Source organism: Halichoerus grypus, chromosome 5 (genome assembly GCF_964656455.1).
Source record: "Halichoerus grypus chromosome 5, mHalGry1.hap1.1, whole genome shotgun sequence".
NCBI classification, from domain to species: Eukaryota; Metazoa; Chordata; class Mammalia; order Carnivora; family Phocidae; genus Halichoerus; species Halichoerus grypus.
The window spans coordinates 64,254,441-64,276,862 of record NC_135716.1 but is presented as its reverse complement, the minus strand read 5'-3'; the positions used below and the strand labels follow the sequence as shown (position 1 = coordinate 64,276,862).

Below are 22,422 nucleotides of genomic sequence, written 5' to 3'. Positions count from 1 at the left end.
ATAGATTGATTCTCTCAGGATGCTCATGAATTTCCAGAAGTCTTAGATTTGAGTTTGGTAAATAACTTCAACAACTTTCTGCTACTCAGTCGTCTAACCAGTTAAGGTAATCTTAACTTTCACATCCAACTTCCGCTCCTTCCAAGTAACCCATAAATTGTCAAAGGTATTAGAACAAAGAAATACTGCTTTGTCTACTTTGTCATGGGTCCATTGAGCAAGCAATGGGTGATTGGGAAAAAGGCTGACTGACATCCATAGGACCGGTCATGTTGACCACCTGATTATTGACAGCCTCTCTACAGTGAGCTTTTATGTAGGACACAAATATTTTTTACATTCTGTGCTGTGTTGAAAAGTTCATCCACATACATCTGCAAGCCTCTCCTCGTTTTTAACCTTTAAAAATTTTTATTTAAAAGATGAAAGAACAACATATGGGAATATACTCTCCCCTTTAAGACTTTATTTATTTATTTGACAGAGACACAGTGAGAGAGGGAACACAAGCAGCGAAGGAGGGAACACAAGCAGCGAGAGAGGGAACACAAGCAGGGGGAGAGGGAGAGGGAGAAGCAGGCCCCCCCGCAGAGCAGGGAGCCCGATGCGGGGCTCGATCCCAGGACCCTGGGATCATGACCTGAGCCGAAGGCAGATGCTTAACGACTGAGCCACCTAGGCACCCCTACTCTCCCCTTTAAAAAACAATTTGAATCTTGTTCTTTCCAGCTCTTTTACCAGTGAGCCATCCATTAGCCATTGGCCACAAGTCAGCATAGATATATACCTGGGGGATGCATTTCTCCTGACACCACATATACTGCTCAGAATTGTGCCCAGTGGGAAGAGTTCCCTTCACCACTCTTTCAGGACCATCCTTGAACCTATTCAAGGTTGGGGCTAGCATGCCATGCATGTGCATTCATAAGTGGGCAGGTCTTTTCCCTCCTCTGCTGACTGGTCATAGGGTGCTCCCCGCGAGTGTGTGATGAGAGAGCTCACGAGGAAGATGCTGCCAGTACCAGGTATTCCTGTGGTTTCCTTGTGCATTCCAGACCTGCTCAGGCCCAGTCTTGCTTTTAACATACCAAGTGGAATGCTTTTGTACAGTCCAGTTTTATGATTCAGTAGGTCAGATAATATTGTTCATGACTGGGCTGTTCTTATTATATAGTCTCTTGGTTTCCCACGGGCAGGTATATAATCTTTACGTGAGCTTAGTAGCAAGCCAGGAACCAAATGGACAAAACTTACTGACAGTGCCCTAAGGAGTCTATAACTCTTATTCTTGATGCTTGTCAGAGGCTCCTTCCCCCATCCCTGTCTGCCATGTCATTTGTAGTACTGGGGGGTGTGCTAAGGCATAGCCCCAAGAGTTAGGGCAGCTTTTATTGCTGAAGAACCTTCTCTTGAATCAGGCCCCCGTAAAAACTGGCAGCCTCATAGGTTACCCAGTATATAAGTCAGAGCAGCACATCCTAATATGAAGCTCACCAGTTGTGTTACGTCTTTCTTAGTGGACATAGTGCCAAGAGTAGCAATTTTACTTTAGATGGGAGAGTTCCTGCCTCAGACCTCTGGAACCATAGAAACCATCAGTGTGGTAGATCCCTGAACTTCCGTGGGTTTTATCCTCTATCCTCTGGCTTGTACATGTGTCTTACAGAGGCCTCCTGAGTGCTTGCTACTTCTTGTTCACCAGATCCAGTTAACATAATGTCATCAACGTGATGGACCAGTGTGGTGATCTGTGGGATATTGAGATAATCGAGTCCTTCCAGACTATATTATGGCAGTGCAGAAATAGCCCTCAGGTAAAACACTGAAGGTGCACTGCTATTTCTGGCACTTGGTGGGAAATTGCATTGTATTGTTCTTACTGATGATAGAAAAGAAAGCATTTGCCAGGTCAGTAGTTATCTACCAGATATCAGAGGTTATGCTCATTTTCTCCAGCAAGAAGTATCACATTTAGAAGTACAGACATGATTGGCCTCACCATCTATTGTTATGTTCCAAGATCTTTCTGGCTTTGGTCCAAGTAAACAGGCAAGTTAAAAAAGGAGATATAATAGGAATCAATTCCTCTGTATCCTTCAGTGTTTTTGATAGTAGTACTGACTTCTGAGCTTCTCCCATGGATGTGGTACAGCTTCTGGTTTACTTTCATAGGGGGAGAGGGGAAGAGTTCCAAGCGTTTCTTCATGGCCCTTTCTTCCATATGGCCATAGGACAGGGAACCAGTGTGGGGGCTTGGCCACTTACTAAGTATATCCATTTTCACAAAAATTTTAGGACTAGGGAAATAACCAAAGGATGGGCCTGTGGTCCCATGGTACCCACCATGAGATACCAGGTTGACTTCATCACTCATTTCTTTTCTGGAATGAGATAGGTGCTCTGACTGGTGGGCCATGTTTTGGGTCTTTGGGGATAAGTGTCAGTTTAGACGTAGTGTCTAGTAACCCTTGGAAGGACTGTACATTTCTCTTTACCCAGTTGAGCAGTCACCCTTTCGAATGGCTGCAGGTCTTTCTCAGGGAAGGTCTGGAGAAAGATTGTTGGGATACACTTGTGGCCATGTATAGGATCACAGTAATCTCATATTTAGTCCACCTTGGCCTAATATCCTTTGAATGTACTCCCATATATGCTCCTCAGACTCCGGCTGGTAAAAATATCTGAGATTCTGCAGATTTTTCAGTATAAAGGCAGTCTTTTCCCAAAGTTGGCTTTGAACTTCTTCCTGGGTTCTTGTGGGAGCTAACTCTCATTGGGGTGCAATGGGGGGTGATAGGAATAGGTAGTGAGGAGACTTGGCATCCTCCTAAGTGCTGGGCTCTATACTTATTGCCCACTATACATGTCCCCTGAGTACCTTGTATGAAACAACTTATCCTACTTCCCAGCTCTTCCCCCCTCATCTATTCCTGATGCCACTTAATATCAAACCTTATTGTCCCTTCCAAAGGGAAGACCTGAGACATGATGTTCTCCAGTTCTGCTCCTGTGGACCGTGCACAGTAAGGCACAAACAGACATTCAAGCTCTACATAATACAGTACCAGTAGGGCCCACCACCCTCTGGGTCCCACATTCTCAAGGGATAGGTGTGGAAAGTGTAGCACTGTAACTTTCACCCTCTTGTCACTTCTGCTACAGTTGGAGAATGGGCTGATGTGGGTCTGGGGCTCCTAGGCAAGGTTAATCTGCCTTAGAAGAGCTAAGGGTCCACCTGCTCTGATTCTGTGGCAATAGAGCGATGGAACTGTGGGGCAAGAGTTTGATCAGGTGGCTGTCCTGGTCTAATGGGTGAGCTGAAGAATCGAGCTGCTTTAATGGGGCACTCTGAGCTTAGGATGGGGCCGGTGACCCGTCTATGTTTTCTGACAACTAATTCAACTACATATAAATCCTTCTAAACTGCATTTCCAGCATCAAATCCAGCAAAGTGGGTTTTGAATCATCTCAAAGGAAGCACCCTTATAATCAGTTAAAATTCACCGTACTCAGTGCCTATTGATAGATTTTCGAAATCATTACTTCAATATAATTTATTTACAATTTTCAGATCTGTCAGAGTGACTTCTTAAAATCAGTCACCAGGGAAACTGGCAAACTATTTAAAGGGTATTATTTGGTATCAGTGGAGAGTATGGGCTGCCGTGTAGCAAAAGTGACATCAGTTTGACATCTCGAGTCCTTTGTCCTTGGGTGGAATGATAATACTAACATAATTGTATTTATTCTATATGAAGATTGTAATATCTCTGACCAGGGGCCCAGTGCATAAGAATTATCCACAGTTGTAAAAATGCAGCACAGCACAGTGGTTAAGAGTCCAGACTGGAGCCACGCAGCCTGGGTTCACATCCTGGATGGGCAATTTATTTAATGTCTCCATGTCTCAGTTGCCTCACATGTAAAACAGGAGTAAATAGTTACTATATAGGATCCTAATCTGAAGCAAGCTTCACCTGCTCATCTTGATGTAAGAAGCCTGAAAAACACACTTTGGGGGTGCCTGGCCGGCTCAGTTGGAAGAGCATGTTGACTCTTAATCTCAGGACCGTGAGTTCGAGCCCCACCTTGGGTGTAGAGATTACTTAAATAAATACACTTAAAAAAAATAAAATGGAAAGCACACTTTGAAAAACCCTGCTTGAAATCTAACAAAATAGAGCCGTTTTAGGTGCAAGTTGCCCTCAGTCCACCTGAACTGTGGCTCCTAGAATGTCTTAGTGGTAAGGAAGGCTGGTGGGATGCCCATGTTTGATTGTGGTTTAGCTATTGATGGGGCATAAGAGAAACTGTATCTCTAACCTGGGCTGTGACTTACGATCAAATGTAAATTCCTACCAGAATAAGCATGAAATTGGTCCTGTGAATAATGACAAATCATTGTATTTTTAAATGATTTTGCTAATCCATGTTTTTTTTTTTTTTTCCCCTGTTGATTAAGGTTGCATGATGGAATATGAATGTTACCTCAAGAGGTTTTATGTTTTGGATTAGCTAACTGTGTTTATCCTCTGCTGACTATTTCTTCGGACTCATTTTTTGGTGTCCTTTTGAGGCAATAAACTCAAAGGGATTATAACATGGACTACAAGGAAAGCTGCCCAAGTGTAAGCATTCCCAGCTCCGATGAACACAGAGAGAAAAAGAAGAGGTTTACTGTAAGTATGTAATATAAAGCATATGGAGAAAAAATGAATATAGAGAATATTTCCATTTTTTTCTTTTTTTTTTTTTAAGAGTTTATTTATTTGACAGAGAGAGAAGGGGAGCAGGGGGAGTAGCAGTGGGAGAAGGAGAAGCAGGCTTCCTGCTGAGCAGGGAGCCCGATGCAGGGCTCAGTCCCAGGACCCTGGCATCATGACCTGAGCCGAGGGCAGACGCTTAATGACTGAGCCACCCAGGTGCCCCGAGAATATTTCCATTTCTTCTTTTGTTCTTCCTTAACCTAGAAACATCCTCCCCATGTTTCCACATATCCAGATCTTACTTACCCTTCAAATGATATATCCTCCACAGTCTTCCCTTTGTACTGTAACAGGATATAGTTTCCTTTTCAGATTTTTGCCTGTTTACCTATCCCCTCGGAGAAGCTTGTGAAACTCCAATAGATCCTCTCACCAGAAAATGTGCAGACACAATGGTCTACAGACATGCACATAATTTTGCATGCGTTGTCGGGAGCTTAATGGACTCCAGAAGTCATGGATCCCATGTTAAGAACCCCTGTCTTGCAATTTCCACAGCATCTTTCTTATGACAGTCATTTTCTACCTCAGTTTTTGAAATGTTTAATCCAGTATTTTATCTCTTTTTCTACCTGAAAGGCAAAGTCCATTTCTAATATTATTTTTTATCACCATAGTATCTGCTATAGAACTGTAAAGAATAAGCACAATGAATGTTTGCTGAATCATTTTGTCAGTGAGAGTAGCCATTTCTCTAATTAGTGTAATGAAACCTACTGTATTTAGTTCCAGTAGTCCTGTTTGTGTGTATATTCAGAGATCTCCTGCCTTCCTCCCCCTGAAACAATATCATTTATCTAGTCTATAACTGATCTGCTCTTCCTTGTAAGCACCTACCATCTGCTGAGTAGTATGAAGAAATTCATTTAACTCTGTTCTATTTAACATTTAGTTGCAGCTAAAATTTAAGCAGTTCTTTTAAGTAAAAATGCTCAGGCTGTCTTTATTCTACTCTCTTTCTCCTGTTTGAACACACGCTCCTCCAACTTGACATCATGGTTTATGGTGTCCCCTTTTGTGGTATTTGTTGAGTCAGTGGCTGACCTCATGGTAGCCTGCTGAGGGCTCTTGCATTCTTGTCAGCCCTCTAGATCTTTGCTGTTCTGGGTGTGAGTGACTGGTCTGGCAAACAGCCAGCTGTGGTTGACCTGATCTAGCCCTGGACATTTTGTTGGCATCCACTGTTGGCATCTGCAGTCAATCAACTGATTTGTGATCTGTTCTTTGTTGGCTTGGCCAGAGTGGTAGGTGACTTACTGCTGACTCAGCTTCCCCTTGGCTCTTGATGGCTGTAGACCCCACTGAGGCTCTGCCACTCCTTTCACTGTTCTTAATTCAAGTGGTCTACCCCGGCCTCTGACCTGGGGATCACCTCGCTCCTGCCAGGTGCATCCCATAACAGATGACTTTCAACTCAGAGTTCATGTCACATGGGAAAACTGAGGAGTTAAACTAAACCCTTTGGTCTGACCACTCCAGTCTCTTTTCTTTTTCTTTTTTCTTTTTTAAGATTTTACTTATTTATTTGTCAGAGAGAGAGAACAAGCAGGGGGAGCGGCAGAGGGAGAAGTAGGCTCCCTGGGGAGCAAGGAGCCTGACGCGGGGCTCGATCCCAGGACCCCGGGATCATGACCTGAGCTGAAGGCAGATGCTTAACTGACTGAGCCACCCAGGCGTTTTTTTTGTTGTTGTTTTTTAAGATTTTATTTATTTATTTGCCAGAGAGAGATCTAGTCTCCTTTCTTAACTAGGTGGGGCTGGAGCCCCCAGTGACACTTTTCTCCCAAAGTCCCAGACAAGGAACTGGAAATAGCTTCTGTCCTCTCCTCGGTTCTCCCTTTCTTAATAAACGTGCCTCCATACCCTGTACCAAAGCCCAGAGGAGAGGCTGCAGTGTGTGTCTGGCCATTTGCCTCTGCTTGGTGTCTGTTACAGCGGTATCTTAAGCATTGTTCATTTATTCCGCAATCTTATAAGCAAGTCTTAGAAACATCACTTTGATGGTAAATAAGAGGCCAGTATACCTCAGTAAAATAGTGGAGTGTGTGAAAGTTTTTTTTCCTTCCCTCTCCTATTTTTTTTTTTTTTTTTAATCCTTGAGCATTCTCTCCTTTAAGGGCATAACCTCCTGCCAAGTTTGATGGAAGTTCATATATAGCAAATATAGGCAGTGGGTTATCTCAGTGTCCATTTACTTTTCATGGTAGAGGTGTTTTCATGCCTTCTGTGAGAGGTCCAGGGAAGCCTGTAGCATCACTCTGACCCACCTGTTCCCAGAGCTGTCCCCTGCATTCTCGGAGGCCTCCTCCACATCACTTTGTTCATTTCCTTGCTTCAGATTATCAAATGTTGCCCTTGTAGAGAGGCTTTTTCTGACCACCCTATATAAAGTAGCACCTTCACACCCCACCCTACCCCTTTCATTCTCTGTCCTGCTTAATTTTTGGGGGGGGGGGTGTTGTAAGGGGCAGAGGAAGAGGGAGAGAGAGAATCTTAAGCAGTCTCCACACCCAGTGCAGAGCCCAGCACGGGGCTCAATCTCACAACTCTGAGATCATGACCTGAGCCGAAATCAAGAGTCGGATGCTTAACCAACTGAGCCACCCAGGCGTACCATCCCCTTTTCTTCATATAGGCTCCACACCCAGCATGCAGTCCAGTGCAGGGCTTGAACTCACAATCCTGAGATCAAGACCTGAGCTGAGATCAAAAGTCAGACGCTTACCTGACTGAGCCACCCAGGTACCTCTACCCTATTTAATTTTTTAATAGCAGTTATCACTACCTGACACATTTTGTGCTTATTTATGACTAGACTAGACTAGAATGCGAGATCCTTTGAAATAAGAACTTCCCTCACTGTTGCTTTATCAGTACCCAGAACAGAGATGGATATTTAGAAAATATTTGTTGAATTGATGTTGAATGAAAAGTAGTACTAAGTTCACATGTTAGTTGCTGACCACTACAGGGCAGTCCTCAAGAACCTCAGTTCTAGTCAACACAGATAGACCCTACCTCACCCAACACAGACTCTGTGTCGAGCCTCAGTGGGTCCCAGATGCCTGTGTCATACTTGGGAACAAAAACAGACATTGTGTTATTTGCTATCTGTAATATTTTTATACTCTAGTTCTCATGTCTTTTATATAGCTCCATACTGTGAAGCTTCTAACAGAGAAATGCATTACCTTCTAGGATGTCTTAACTTAAACCAAGTCTAAATTATACTTTCATTTATCCATTCAACAAATTGTCATTGAGTTTGTGTGTCATGCTAGGTGCTGTTCTAGGCACTGGGGATATGGTAGGTAGGAAGCATGATACGGCCCTTGCTCTCAAGGATCTTAAATTCTGGTGGGACAAGACAGGCAATAAGGAAATATTTTTTTAAAAAAACCAAATAGTTTTATATTGTAATAAGTATTGTACTGCTTTCTGTGAATTCTTGTGCTTCTTTTGCAAATGAAAGTGTTTTTTAAAATTTGAAGAGTTTGTGGTTACCTGTTGGTGTTTTATTAGAACTTAATAGGCCCTTGTTCAGGGTGCCTGGGTGGCTCAGTCAGTTAAGCATCTGCCTTTGGCTCAGGTCACGATCCTGGGGTCTTGGGATGGAGCCCTGAGTCAGGCTTTCTCTGCTTTGTCTCTCTTTCACATAAATAAATAAAATAAAATCTTGAAAAAAAAATAGGCCCTTGTTCATAAGTCATACTGCTGATTGGTAACTTCATGGGGCTTTATCTGAAGCAGAGGTGCTTCAGCCTGGAACCTATTTGTGGCTTCTAGTCTTGGCTGTCCTTTGGTAACCATGGGAAGCCACCTTACCACACTAGGAAGCCAGCATAACTAATTCAAGTAGCTTGCAGTCATCTAAACCTAAGTTTCTGATTCTATGGTAGCAGTCCTGCTTCTAGTCCTATCTGATCTTGAATGCTCTATGAGTTAAATCTGTAACCTAGTCTTAGAAACGGTGTAGCTTTGCTGGCCCCTTGACCAGGTTCTTTATCCTCTACTTCACATTCTCTCTTTGTGAGCAGTATCATGTTACAAACAAATCTGGTATCTTACATCCAGTAGCTTCCTCTTTGACAACTTGATGCCTTTTTAGTTAAGACCAGAAGAGCCATGTTACCACCCACCATCCCAGCTCATGTAGGGTGCCTGGGTGCTCTTTTTCTCTCACTCTAAGTAATTCGTCACTTAACTCAGGTGATTGATACCAAGGACTTTGTTTCACCTTCCAGGTGAGACCTTATCCTCTCTCACACAGAGGAACGTGGCTTTGCATGCTGGGACCCTTCTCACTGTGCGCTTATTAACGTGACCATATCTTACAAAGTGCTACAGAATTCATGTTTTAATCACATAGAGTATCAGAGAGGTACTCTCCTCACATATTATCTAACTATGAACTTGTGAGTATAGCTTTCAGTCTTTTATGGGAAAGGATAGTTTATACATATTTGTATACCCATGTTCTAAAATAAACCTGGTTTACTCTGAGTTGTCTAACAGACAATGGACAACTGTATTGTAAACCCCAAAGTAATTCCTATCTCTATAATTCATAACCCAAGTCATACATCAGTGAGCTTTTCCTCAAATGCATGGATTCTTGTTATTTTTCTCTTTAGAAATGACACATGGGGCGCCTGGGTGGCGCAGTTGGTTAAGTGTCCAACTCTTGGTTTTGGCTCAGGTCATGAACTCAGGGTTCTGGGATCGAGCCCTGTGTCGGGCCCCTCACTCAGTGTGGAGTCTGCTTAAGACTCTCTCCATCTCCCTCTGCCCTTCCCCACCCCTCATGCTTCTCTTTCTCTCTCTCAAATAAATAAATAAGTCTTTAAAAAAAGAAAAAAGAAATGACAGATCTTTGGGGTCTCAAACCATTCTCTCTACATTAGTATGTTGAATTATATTCTGAAACTATGGGATGGGATGAATTACAAGAATTAATTCTGTATTATAATTGTTGATGATTTGATACTGGTTCTGGTACATGAAGGGTCGAAGATTTAAATTTTAGTCTAATAAGTCTGTGAATTTGGGCAAGTTATTAAGCTTTTTTGGGCCATCATTTCCTCATGTGTATACTAGGGGGTTATTGTATTTGTTCTGCTTACTTCATAGGGTTGTTGACTCTGGTTATATGAAGTTATGTATATATGAAAATATTAAACACATGTAAGATGGCAGTAGGAAGTCTGAGGATAAATTCCAGTTTGAAAAATACTGTGTACAAGATGACCTGGAAGGAGAAGAACTAAGAACTGAGTCTTTACTATGTGCCAGGCACCACTTTTGTTTTTTTTTTTTTTTTTTTTAAATATTTTATTTATTTATCTGACAGAGAGAGACACAGCAAGAGAGGGAACACAAGCAGGGGGGTGGGAGAGGGAGAAGCAGGGTTCCTGCCGAGCAGGGAGCCTGATGCGGGGCTCGATCCCAGGACCCTGGGACCATGACCTGAGCTGAAGGCAGCCGCTTAACTGACTGAGCCACCCAGGTGCCCCAGGCACCACTTTTGAAAATACTTTATAATTTAGTGTAATGGTTATTGCTGGAGAAGAGGAGAGGAGAATGGCATCAATTGAATCTATAATGTTGTAATCTTGGGGGGAGAGAAGTCTGAAACAAGAATGGCAAGATGTTAAAATTCAGAACATCTGAATGAGTTCACAGGTGTTCACTGTGTTATTCTCTTTGAAAATTATACAAATATTTCATAACATTTTAAAAATAAAATATCTCCTAAAAAATAAATAAAATATCTCCTTTCAAGAAACAAAGTCTTTTAACCAGTATACTTCTTTATTTTAGAGAATCACGTATAAACATGGATGTCTAATATCAGTTCCCTGAGTATAAAAACAGGTTGTTCACCTATTAAATAGCTAATGAATTTTTTTGCAATCAAGTTTTGTTATGCTCTTTTTTATTTCTGCAGGTTTATAAAGTTCTGGTCTCAATGGGCAGGAGTGAGTGGTTTGTCTTCAGGAGATATGCAGAGTTTGATAAGCTTTACAATACTGTAAGTAAATGTCAGTCTGCAGGATTTTTATTTAACACAAAACACCTGAGGGTGCCTGGCTGGCTCAATCGGAAGAGTGTGCAACTCTTGATCTTAGGGTTGTGAGTTCAAGCCCCATATTAAGTATAGAGACTACTTAAATAAAACTTAAAAAAAATTAAAATAGAATAAAACACCTGAGAAAACTTGCAAATAAGAGAAATTTCTTTTTTTAAAAAAGATTTTATTTATTTATTAGAGAGAGAGATCATGCAAGAACAGGGGGAGGGGCAGAGAGAAGCAGCAGACTCCCCACTGAGCAGGGAACCTGATGTGGGGCTTGATTCCAGAACCCTGAGACTATGACCTGAGCTGGAAGCAGGAACTTAACCGACTGAGCCACCCAGGCACCCCAAGAGAGATTTCTTTGAGTGATTAAATAATACTCCTACTCAAATAGACAAGCAGAAAAGCATAAGAGATTCTCCAGAAGCATCCTAACTTTGGAATTCCTACCAAAAAGGGTGGAGAGAGGATTGTTGAGAATTTCCAAGTAAACTCTTGAAGATATAAAAACTAGATATGCAGCTTAAAATACATTTAATGTCAGAATATTAGAAATAAATTCTTTCTATTGCCTCTCTAATAGTTGTTAATCGTCATGTTATTTCTGGTTAAATTGCCCAGCAACTAGGTTGAGGTCTGAAAGTTTGTCATAAGCTTACCTTCCTTCTATAGTTTCATTTTTGGCTAGAGGTAAGTCTTCAGTTCCAGATTTTAAGTAGCCAACACAACTAAAATGAATATGGACTTTTGTAAGTTCTAACAGTTACTGGTCGGTGGGGGGTGATATCTAAGGGATCATTAATTGTTTAAATTAGTAAAATACATTTTTATATATTCAGAATTCAGATATTAAATATTATTTTTAATCCAGTGTTTGCAATTCCAGTTACTCTCTAAAGTAGGAAGCAAGAGCACCATGGTCATTGTAACATGTCAGGCCAGATCTATGCAGAGACCAGTGTTTGTGTATTATTGTCCATTGTTGTGTTGGATATTAGTCATACATACCTAGGAGGCCAAAGAACCCCACCTGTGTTAGTCATTATAGACCTTAGATTATTAAGACAGCTCTGGATTCCAAGCTTTGCTTCAGTTAAGGAAAAAAGCAATTATGCTTCAAATCCCAAATTTAAATTTTTTTCTGCCCTAAGAATAAATAGGAATCTCCTGATGTCATTGTTTAATAAGTGGTAGATTACCAGGCATCCTTCAGAAAAAATTGTTTCATATTAAGAAGGTAATTTTCTTCAATTTTCTTAACCTGTCTCTTGATTTTAAAAATAGGGTTAAATAGATACAGAAGTCTGTGGCTTACCATTTGTAAGATACTTTAAATATGGAAGAAGTTAAGCATATCTCAGTTAAGAGATAAATTATTTTCTAAATGGGCCAGAATGAATCCAATGTCTGGTTGTACAATATTCCATGTTTTGTTAAGTCATGAAAGTAAGGCTTCTGATTCATTTCTTTATTTTTTTTTTAAGATTTTATTTATTTTGGGAGGGGGGAGAGAGCAAGCACAAGCGGGTAAGGGGCAGGAGAAGTAGACTCTCTGCCGAGCAGGGAGCCTGACGTGGGACTTGATACCAGGACCCTGGGATCGTGACCTGAGCCAAAGGCAGACGCTTAACCGACTGAGCCACCCGGGAGCCCCTTCTGATTCATTTCTATTTAGCATTTCACTGTGTCTGCTTTTCTTCCAAATAATATTCAAATGCTTTGCTAGTTAAAATTGAACTTTTAAAATAATAAAGCTTTTTAAATGGCATTTTTTCCTATGTAAAATTAATATATATTCTAGAAAATCTGGAATGTAGAGGAAAATAAGTGTTCAAACTTAAAAATCACCCCTCCTATGTTGCTACTCAGAGATCTGTAGTATTTTTACTGTGTTTTCTTCTGTTTTTTAATTTTTCTTTAATGCATATGTAGCCAAACTAAATATATATATATTTAGTTGCTTAATCAAATGATACTGTGACAGTCTTTTTTTGACTGTAAGTGAAGTCACATTTTTGAAACAAAATAATAGCCAAAAACAATTTGTACATGAGGATATCTTCTGTAATGTTGAATGATTTTTATTTAGTTAGTTTATTTACTTACTTATTTTTAAGTACACTCCATATCCAGGGTGGAGCACAATGCAGGGCTCAAACTCATGACCCCGAGATTGAGACCTGAGCTGAGATCAAGAGTCGGATGCTTAACCAACTGAGCCACCCAGGCGCCCCTATAATGTTGAGTGATTAAAAAAAAAAATAGTTTATATTGGAAAAAAAATAGTTTATATTGGAGGCTGGGTGAGGGTTAAATTGCCAGCTGTATTTGAAATTCTTGGATACCATTATATAAATGATTAGCATTTTTGTGAGGATTGTACAGATTTGACCGTAGCTATCATGATGATACTATAACACATATATGCATATACCGATAGTTTATATTAACTTCTTTGAGAAACAAGATGAAATTTTTTTCAGTAAACTACTAATAACTGAAAATCTGAGATTTCTTTCTGTATTTTGCTTAAAAGATTATATTAGCCAGATTTACCTTCTAAATGTGTTTCCTTCTGTAGGACTGTTTATAAGAAGGAAGAATGTAGGGGATGTCACCTAAAAGCTCAGCAGCGTGGAGATCTTTCATGAGTGAAGAACCATCCTCATGTCACGATGGTTTCAGGATTTAAATAGCTAGAGATTAGAGGTGCCTGGGGTGCCTGGATGGCTCAGTTGGTTAAGCGTCTGCCTTCATCTCAGGTCATGATCCCGGGGTCCTGAGATCGAGTCCCGCATCGGGCTCCCTGCCTCAGCGGGAGCCTGCTTCTCTCTCTCCCTCTATCCCTCTACCCCCTGCCCTGCCCACTTGTGCGCATGCTCTCTCAAATAAATAACTAAATCTATAAATAGCTAGGATTAATTAGGTTAGGGTGTTAATATTTGAGTGTCTTTAAGTATAAAGGTGAAGTAGAATGGTTTGGGGGTACCCTCCCCCCCATGATCCCTTTCATTCTCTTTTTCCAACAAACACCCCATTGTAAGCTTTTTGCAGAAAGTTTTCCGTAATATATAGTTGAGTTTTTATTATCCTTCTCCCTCGTTTTTCCTGTGTTTCTCTTCCTTTTTTCATCTTTTTCTTATTTCTCCATTTTCTCTGTCTGCCTCTTTTTCTATAACTCCTAATTCTACCTCCTGCGGTGAGGTGCAAAACAAAAAACAGGGGAATCGCATCAGTTGTATTCTTTGAAACCACAGAAGTGGGGTTAAACCTGGCCTGGATTTCCCTAAGACTGAAAACACAAACTCTTTCCCTGTGTTCCTTTTAGAGTACAAGAAAAAACAAAAAGAAAATAAGCAATCTGTAAACATTTTGTCCATAGAAATGTATTTTTTATGAGTGTAGTTTGCATTTAAAATTTTTTAATTGTAGAAATTGTTGCACGCATACAGAAGTAGAGAGAATAGTACAAACACAGATAACAATGTAATGTACCACCAGCTGCCTCAGGTCCAGATACACGGCCATTCTCGTTTCATCTCTCTCCCTAGCCAGCCCACTGTAATTTTGAAGCAGATTTTAGACTTCATACCATTTCATCTGTAAATATTTTAGTATACATCTCTAAAAAGATAAAAGTTCTTTACAAATGCATGTGCACACATACACACAGTACTAGTATCACATCTGAAAATAATTAACAATGACATTTTAATATCTAGTATTCAGTTAGTGTTTATATGACTGGTTGATAAATCTATGAAGTGTCTTTATGTCACAAAGTCTCCCCTTCCACCTCTCTTTTCTTTCTGTTATAATTTTTTTGTTGAAAAAGCAGGGTCATTTGTCTACAGATTTTTCAGTCTGGATTTTGCTGACTGCATACTTGTGGTGTAGAGTGATTAATACATTCTTCTATTCTTTGTATTTCCTGACATTTTGGTAGTTGGATATATAGTTAATGTGTGTGTGTGGTTTTTTGACATCAGGCTTATAATAAAAATAAGCATTAATCCATTTTTATGACCTTACTGCCCCAAATTTAATGTCTTCAGGGCCAAGTTGTTCTTTGTCTGGGAATAAGCAAATCTGATAAACGAATGTATTAAAATATTAATAAGGGGTAGGCTAGAGCAGAGGGTATTGAAAGCAAAATTCACCAGCTTTCTTACAAAACAATTGTCAGTCTGTTCATATAGAAAGAATGCAAAGATCACAACTTCTCTTGAGGTAATAAATGGTGAGTAACATGTATTCAGATCTTTACTCCAGATTCTTGTCTAAGTACCAAAATCATCTCCATTTTACAGACAAGAAAACTGAAGCACAGAGATGTTAAGTAACTTATCCAGGGTCGCAAAGATACTAAGTGTTCTATTGGGACAAAATAGGATGATTAGTCAAACTAACGTTATCTTATTGGTGTAATTTAATATTGTATATATTTGATCATGATGTCCTTAAAAGTATGTCTTATGATGTATTTTCTTGAAAATCAGATTATAATTTGTTTTGGTACATGTATAACTAGAAGACTTAGAGAATTAAGTTCATATAATGTTTTTTTTTTTTTTTAAATTCTAGTTAAAGAAACAATTTCCTGCTATGGCCCTGAAGATTCCTGCCAAGAGAATATTTGGTGATAATTTTGATCCAGGTAAGCAATACCTTCATAGACCAGCCGTAAGTGATAGTTGAAGTTTGAAGAAGTAGTTAATGTACTCATTGTGCTGTACAGTAAGTAGTACAAGGCTTCACGAAGCTAATCGATCTCATGTTTTTTGAACATAATGCCTCAGGAAGGGGCTTTCTGTGTACCAGGCATTGTTTTGTCTATATGTTTGACAGAGAGAGAGTGAGCACAAGCAGGGGTAGCGGGAGAGGGAGAAGCAGACTCCCCGCTGAGCAGGGAGCCCCATGCGATGGGGGCTCCATCCCAGGACCCTGAGGTCATGACCCGAGCCACACTTAACTGACTGAGCCACCCAGGCACCCCCCAGGCATTGTTTTAAATACTTTGCCTGTTTTAATTCATTCAGTCCTCACAAAAACCCTTTGAGGCAGGTGTTCTTATTATCATCAATGTTTTTTAGATAAAGAAACTGAGGCACATTTAGGTTAATTAATTTGCCCAGGTTCACAGCTAGTAAGTGTCAGATTTGGAAGTTAAATTCAAGCAGTCTGGCTTCAGGTAAATTTTCGGTCATTAAGGATAATTGGGGGTGTTTTTCTAACCATGAAGGACATTCTTTGTTACATCCAGAATATTTATTAAATATATACTCTATACACAGCACCCAGCAAGCCTCTGAATGGGATACTAAGAAAATGTCCTATTGTTCACCCTTAGGGAGCCTTATGACACATAGGCTGTCAGGAGTCTCGAGCTATATGTCTGAAGCCTTAAGCCTGGAGCTTTTTTCACTTGAATCCATATCAGTCTAGGTCGCAAATGGCTACATACAGAGAGATAGAAGTCTCCTTATCCACCACATAATCTCCTTATGCAGATGAGAAAAGCCACCTATCTATGCCACAGCTGAACCCTGATGAGCTAGAGTGCCATCCATCCTCATCATCTCTCTTACCTCTGTAACTAATTTGCTTGTAGCCTTGTAACCCATTAAACCTAGGATTCCTTACATGTCTGCTTTTTTGGGTCTCTACTCAAAAATAAGTTCTCACATCACGTATCCTGACTGTACATCTTCTCTGCAAATTAGCCTTTTTCCACTGTGCCCTATGAAATTCTGTTCATGATTAACAAATTCCTCTTTATCCTCCATCTTTTTCATATTTCTTTTATATTCTTGCTTTAATTAAACTTAGTCTTTTCCCTGAGGCTACTGGATCATCCCCTATAGCCCTCTCAACTGGAGGCTCTTCATTCTTTTACACTTTATGAACCTCAGGGTTGGAGAGAGTTCTCACTTCCCCTATTATGTGTAGAATTTTTTTCTCTTGAGAGAATTTAGCACACTTCATTATCATTGCCAGTCTGTCTCATCTGGCTGTAGATTTTATGAACGTTGTACTTGTCTTTTTTATTGATTTATAGTGCCTGGTAAATCTTGGGTTTTCAATAAATATTACTTGAATATATGAATTCATTAATAAAGAGAAGCAAATAAAGAAAAAGAGCGAGGCAAGAGAAGACCGAGTCGCCACAACAGAGCCAGGCTGGACATTCTGCAGAATTGATTCTGTAGGCCAGTTTTTAGCTGCAGAATGCTTTTTTCCCAATGAAATCTTTCGCAGAAAACGTCATGCGTAGAACAGATAAAAATGGAGCTGCTTTGCTGGTGTAGCAGTGAAGTGTGTCTGCGTAGCGCAGGCTGACAAATGTCATCCCGGGCACCATATGGGTCCTAGGGTTACTTGGGTAAAGTGAACGTGAAACACGATGTGAAGCCGACAGTGTGCGATACACGGTAGTCACAGGCGCAGAAGAGACAGGACAGAGACTAGAACACGGGCTAAGGGAATATTCCAATAGACCTCACATTAGCTAATCAGAACGAGGACTGCGGTGGAAATGAGCTACAAATGGAGCAATATGCAGGAACTCTTTTAAGGACAAATCTGTAAGAAATCTTGGTGATCGCTCAGGTAAAGGAGACAGAGAGAAGGGAATGAGAGAGAAGTGAGGTGTCGGGCCCGGGTGAACAGGAGAATGAATTACTGTGAAGTGGCAGAAACACATCTGAGAGGAATCGGGAACTGTGTGTTACTGATAATAGAGACTTGAGCTCAGTCTGGAGTTCTGGAGAGCCCTTAGTTGAACCTAATGGCAGAATCATTTCATTTCGTCATGGGAAGAAGACGAAGAGATAAAGACCTCTCTCTTGAGTTCTTACGTCGTAGTTTAGGAGCATGTCTCCATTTTCTTGTTCTCACTTCTTGATTCTGGTTGTTGCCAACCTAAGGTAAGTTTTACGTATCTGAAGGTAGATTTTAAGGGTTATTTCTGCCTATACTTTTCAAAAAGTTAAAATTCCATTTTGAATTTAAGGATCTTTCTGTAGAGGGCACAGAGATAGCTGTACTTTTTATATTCTAAATGGTTTAATATCAAGCCTTTTGCCAATAGGATCCTGAGGTCAGTATTTAAACTACTGTTTTTTTGAAGTTTAAAAAAAAGCAAGTTTATTTTATCTTAACTATTGAAAAATAAGTGTACAAAGTAACAAAATCAGTGTGAGTCCAATAAGAGACAGGACGTACGAAATTTAGAGACTATGAATGTTAGAATATATAACTGTTTGCTCAGTATTTTATTTATCCAGTCACAAAAACATCAGTTAACATCAATTAAGTACCTTTCATTACACTTGTGTTAAGGGCTAAAGATAAAATATTTTTTAAAGGCATGATCCTTCAACAGCTTTTATGTAGAAACCACTTTTATTTCTCACTTTTAACCCTTACTAATTGAAGAGAAATAGGTTTGTACAAAATAAAAAGACAACTCCCCATTATTGTTCTAGTCTTTGAGTTCTTCTGAAGCCTAGACATTGTACCCATCTAGTTCTTTGTAAGACTTGGTGTAGGTACCAATGTCTCAGGAAATTTTTCTTAAGTGCTAGTCCCTGGGCAGGACTGGGGAGCCTCTTCTCTGCTCTCATAGCAGCTTGTGAATTCTCTGTTAGTTCCTTTGGTGTGCCCAAGTGTAGTGATTTGTTTAAATTTGTCTTCCACTACAATTCGAGCTTCTTGAGGACAGGTACCATGTCTTAAGTAAACATTTTTGTATTTCCAGTGCCTTGTACAGGGCGAAGTGTCTAAAGGGTGATTGGTGAACAAATGAACAAATGAATGCATGCATGCTATTTTCAACTAGTCCCTTATTTTGGAAGGTCTACTTAATATTAGGTTAAAGATTTTAAAAATCGCTTCTCTTAGAACTTAAATTTTCAAATAGTTGAGGATTGTGAATTAGGTACCTTAATTTTGTTAGCCAGTCTTACTCTTTTTTCTTCTCTTTTGGATGACTTCTATTTTGAGTCACAAAATGTTATAGCTAGAAAGAGAGCTTACAGATCATTTAATTCTATCCCCTAGTTGACAGGTTAAAGGGGGAAATCTGTGGTTAGAAGACTAGGCGGTGGCACAAGTGAGACTCAGTTACATCTTAGACTCTGATTCCAGTGTTCTTTCCCTGTAGTAGGCTGTTGTTAAAAATGCTGCTACTGTTGCAATAGTAGTATATAATAATACAGTATCTATTGTAATAATACAATAATATAATAATACTAGGAGTAGTAATGGTAATAATTGTGCTGTTATTTGAGTTCCTAACTATAAAGTAGCTATTTTACCTCTGTTTCATGCATGAGGAAAATAGGGACTTAGCAAAGACCAGCCACCACACAGCTAATACATAGCAGAATTACATTCATCCAGGTTTGTTTGTTTCTCTTTTCACTTTATTGTCTGAGTTATGCATGGTACCTTTAAAAACAAAATTCACAATCTTTTTATGTACATGTTATTTTAAAATTTAAAATTACTTGTTTTGGACATTACAAAAATCTTAACCTTGTTTCCTAACCAGAAAGGTGTGGATTAGGACTTAAAAAAAAACAACAACTCTGTAGTCCCTGGGGGCTCTAAATATCCTTTGATGATGAATATAATTAGGCACTCTGGCCACCAGTAGCAGTATTAGGATTAAAACCCAAGGTCTCCTTACATCAGAGTTTGGTGATTTTTTTTTTTCCCCTGTCCCACAGTATTGGAAATTGTGTCCTCTTGGTTGATTTTTCTTGAAGCAGTGAAATGACAGAAATCTGTATAGGTCATTTTCATACACACTCTGGAGACTAAAGGTTTCATTTTATTGTCTAAGCTTTGATTTCTTTTCAGTCTCTAATTGAAATTTCTTTTTAATTACAACAAATAAATTCACATAAGTTCTTAATTGGAGAGTTGTTTTTTTTTTTTTAAGATTTTATTTATTTATTTGACAGAGCGAGAGCAGGAACACAAGCAGGGGGAGTGGGAGAGGGAGAAGCAGGCTTCCTGCCAAGCAGGGAGCCTGATGCGGGGCTCGATCCCAGGACCCTGGGATCATGACCTGAGCCGAAGGCAGACACTTAACAACTGAGCCACCCAGGCGCCCAATTGGAGAGATTTTTAAAAATATATCTCTCCAGGGGCTCCTGGGTGGCTCAGTTGGTTAAGCGTCCGACTCTTGATTTCGGCTCAGGTCATGATCCTCAAGGTCCTGGGATCAAGCCCCACACAACGTGGAACATGCTTGGGATTCTTTCCCTCTCCCCCACCCATGATGCACAAGCCTATATATATATTTATCTCTAACTATAATTCTTAAAGATAGTATGTCAGCTTTATATAAATTCTTGGGACTTACCAATAATGGGCTTGTACATTTTAGTCTTACCTGGAATTTTTTTTTTTTTTAAGATTTTATTTATTTGACAGATTGAGAGACAGCAAGAGGGGGAACCCAAGCAGGGGGAGTGGGAGAGGGAAAAGCAGGCTCTCCACAGAGCAGGGAGCCCTATGTGGGGCTCAATCCCAGGACGCTGGGATCATGACCTGAGGAGAAGGCAGACGCTTAACAACTGAGCCACCCAGGCGCCCCTCTTACCTGGAATTTTTAAAGATATTTGCCGGCTTAATGTTGATCTAAAAATTAAGCTTGGAATTTCCTCTAAACTTTGACTACTATAGGGCTTCTTTTTCATTACTGACTTCTTTCTGTTCTTATGTTGGGCTTTCCATAGGGCTTTCAAAAACTGTTCAGAGTCAGCAATGAAATGGAAGTAGCGCTTACGCAGCATGGGCTGTAGCTCACTAAAGAAAGAAACTTAATCTCACAATTGATCTCCCAATGTAAAATGTACCTTTAGAGTAAGTATCCACAGAACACGTTAGAGCTGCATCCCTATAATATTAGCTTTTCTCTAAATATCTCAAATGTAGTCATTCATTTTAGTTTTCTCTCCTATGTTTACTTACTAAGTTCAGTTCCTGAAAAATAACTGTTTCAAGTGTAGTTTCTATTGTAAACCTCACCTTTCCTTTACTGTGTGGTGAATAGGAAGAATGCCCTTGGAAGAGTTCTATATGATACCTTCCTGAACTTCTTCAAGAAATTCACAGTTGAACAGGAAAAAAGTACTAAGTGCATCTGGATCTAACAGACCAGATCTAATTTATATTTGTTCTTTTATAGCCATACCTTACATTTAAGAAATGGAAATAAACCTGAGTGACTAGAAACACCCATAATTTTGGTGACAAACATTGTACGTTAAAACCTTTATTGAGTAGAAACCATTTTACTAAATCAAAACTCATTCTTGAGTTGAATATTGTTTATAGATTTTTATTGAGACATGCAGCCAGTGAGACACTTTTTCAAATGTCCTGTTTTTTTCCATTTTTAGAGTATATTTCTTAAGAATTCGGGTTCGTCTCCCCCTCCGATTTCCCCCCCTTCATTCTTCCCCTCCTGCTATCTTCTTTTTTTTTTTTCTTAACATATATTGCATTCTTTGTTTCAGAGGTACAGATCTGTGATTCAACAGTCTTGCACAGTTCACAGCGCTCACCATAGCGCATACCCTCCCCAATGTCTATCACCCAGCCACCCCATCCCTCCCACCCCCCACCACTCCAGCAACCCTCAGTTTGTTTCCTGAGATTAAGAATTCCTCATATCAGTGAGATCATATGAAACATGTCTTTCTCTGATTGACTTATTTCGCTCAGCATAACACCCTCCAGTTCCATCCACGTCGTTGCAAATGGCAAGATCTCATTCCTTTTGATGGCTGCATAATATTCCATTGTATATATATACCACATCTTCTTTATCCATTCATCTGTCGATGGACTCTGAAAAACAAACTGAGGGTTCTAGAGGGGAGGGAGGTGGGAGGATGGGTTAGCCTGGTGATGGGTATTAAAGAGGGCACGTTATGCATGGAGCACTGGGTGTTGTGCACAAACAATGAATCATGGAACACTACATCAAAAACTAATGATGTAATGTATTGTGATTAACATAACAATAAAAAAATTTTAAAAAATAAATAAAAAGAATTCAGGTTTAGGGTGATGGATTTGTAATCCCACAACAACAAATAACAACAACAATAACAAAAATAGTAATAAAGATTGTGCTCTTTCTCTCTACCAGGCATTTTATTGTAAATTTATATGCATTGTCTCACTTAATCCTATAACAGCATTATGAGGTATAAATGTTAGTTATCCTCATTTTACAAGTATGGATTTAAATCTTAGAAAGGTTCAAGGTCAGTTAACTAGTAAGTAGCAGAGATAAGATGCTTGAATAAAGTTTTTTAATTCCAAGAAACTTTTGTGCTTTACCTTTATTGCTAACCTGCTGATGCATAATCCTTAATTATCAAGTCAAAACACTTTGAAGCTGCTAGACAGTTGTTCTTGAGAAAATTGTTCCATTGTGTGTTTCAAGGGATGTTTAGCAGGGGGAGTTTTTTAGCAGCCAAGTTTTGGTGATAATTAACCAGTTGCAAGGATTTCCAGTAATTCTTGTTACTTTTTTAAATTAGTATGATTTTCCAT

The 22,422-nt window shown here is 39.6% G+C and overlaps 1 protein-coding gene across 6 annotated transcripts in view; it reads left to right on the top strand.

Annotated features, from left to right (window-relative positions):
- The window catches only part of SGK3 (serum/glucocorticoid regulated kinase family member 3), a 139,366-nt gene that overhangs the window by 68,088 nt on the left and 48,856 nt on the right, over positions 1-22,422 (top strand). For 5 of the 6 annotated variants that reach the window (XM_078072323.1, XM_078072324.1, XM_078072322.1 and 2 more), the window contains 3 exons: positions 4,463-4,679; positions 10,714-10,797; positions 15,427-15,499. In XM_078072323.1, the coding sequence (XP_077928449.1) occupies positions 4,602-4,679; positions 10,714-10,797; positions 15,427-15,499 (235 nt within the window). In that variant the 5' untranslated portion in view covers positions 4,463-4,601. The remainder of the gene's footprint in view (positions 1-4,462; positions 4,680-10,713; positions 10,798-15,426; positions 15,500-22,422) is intronic. The other variant, XM_078072327.1, reaches the window with a different exon arrangement.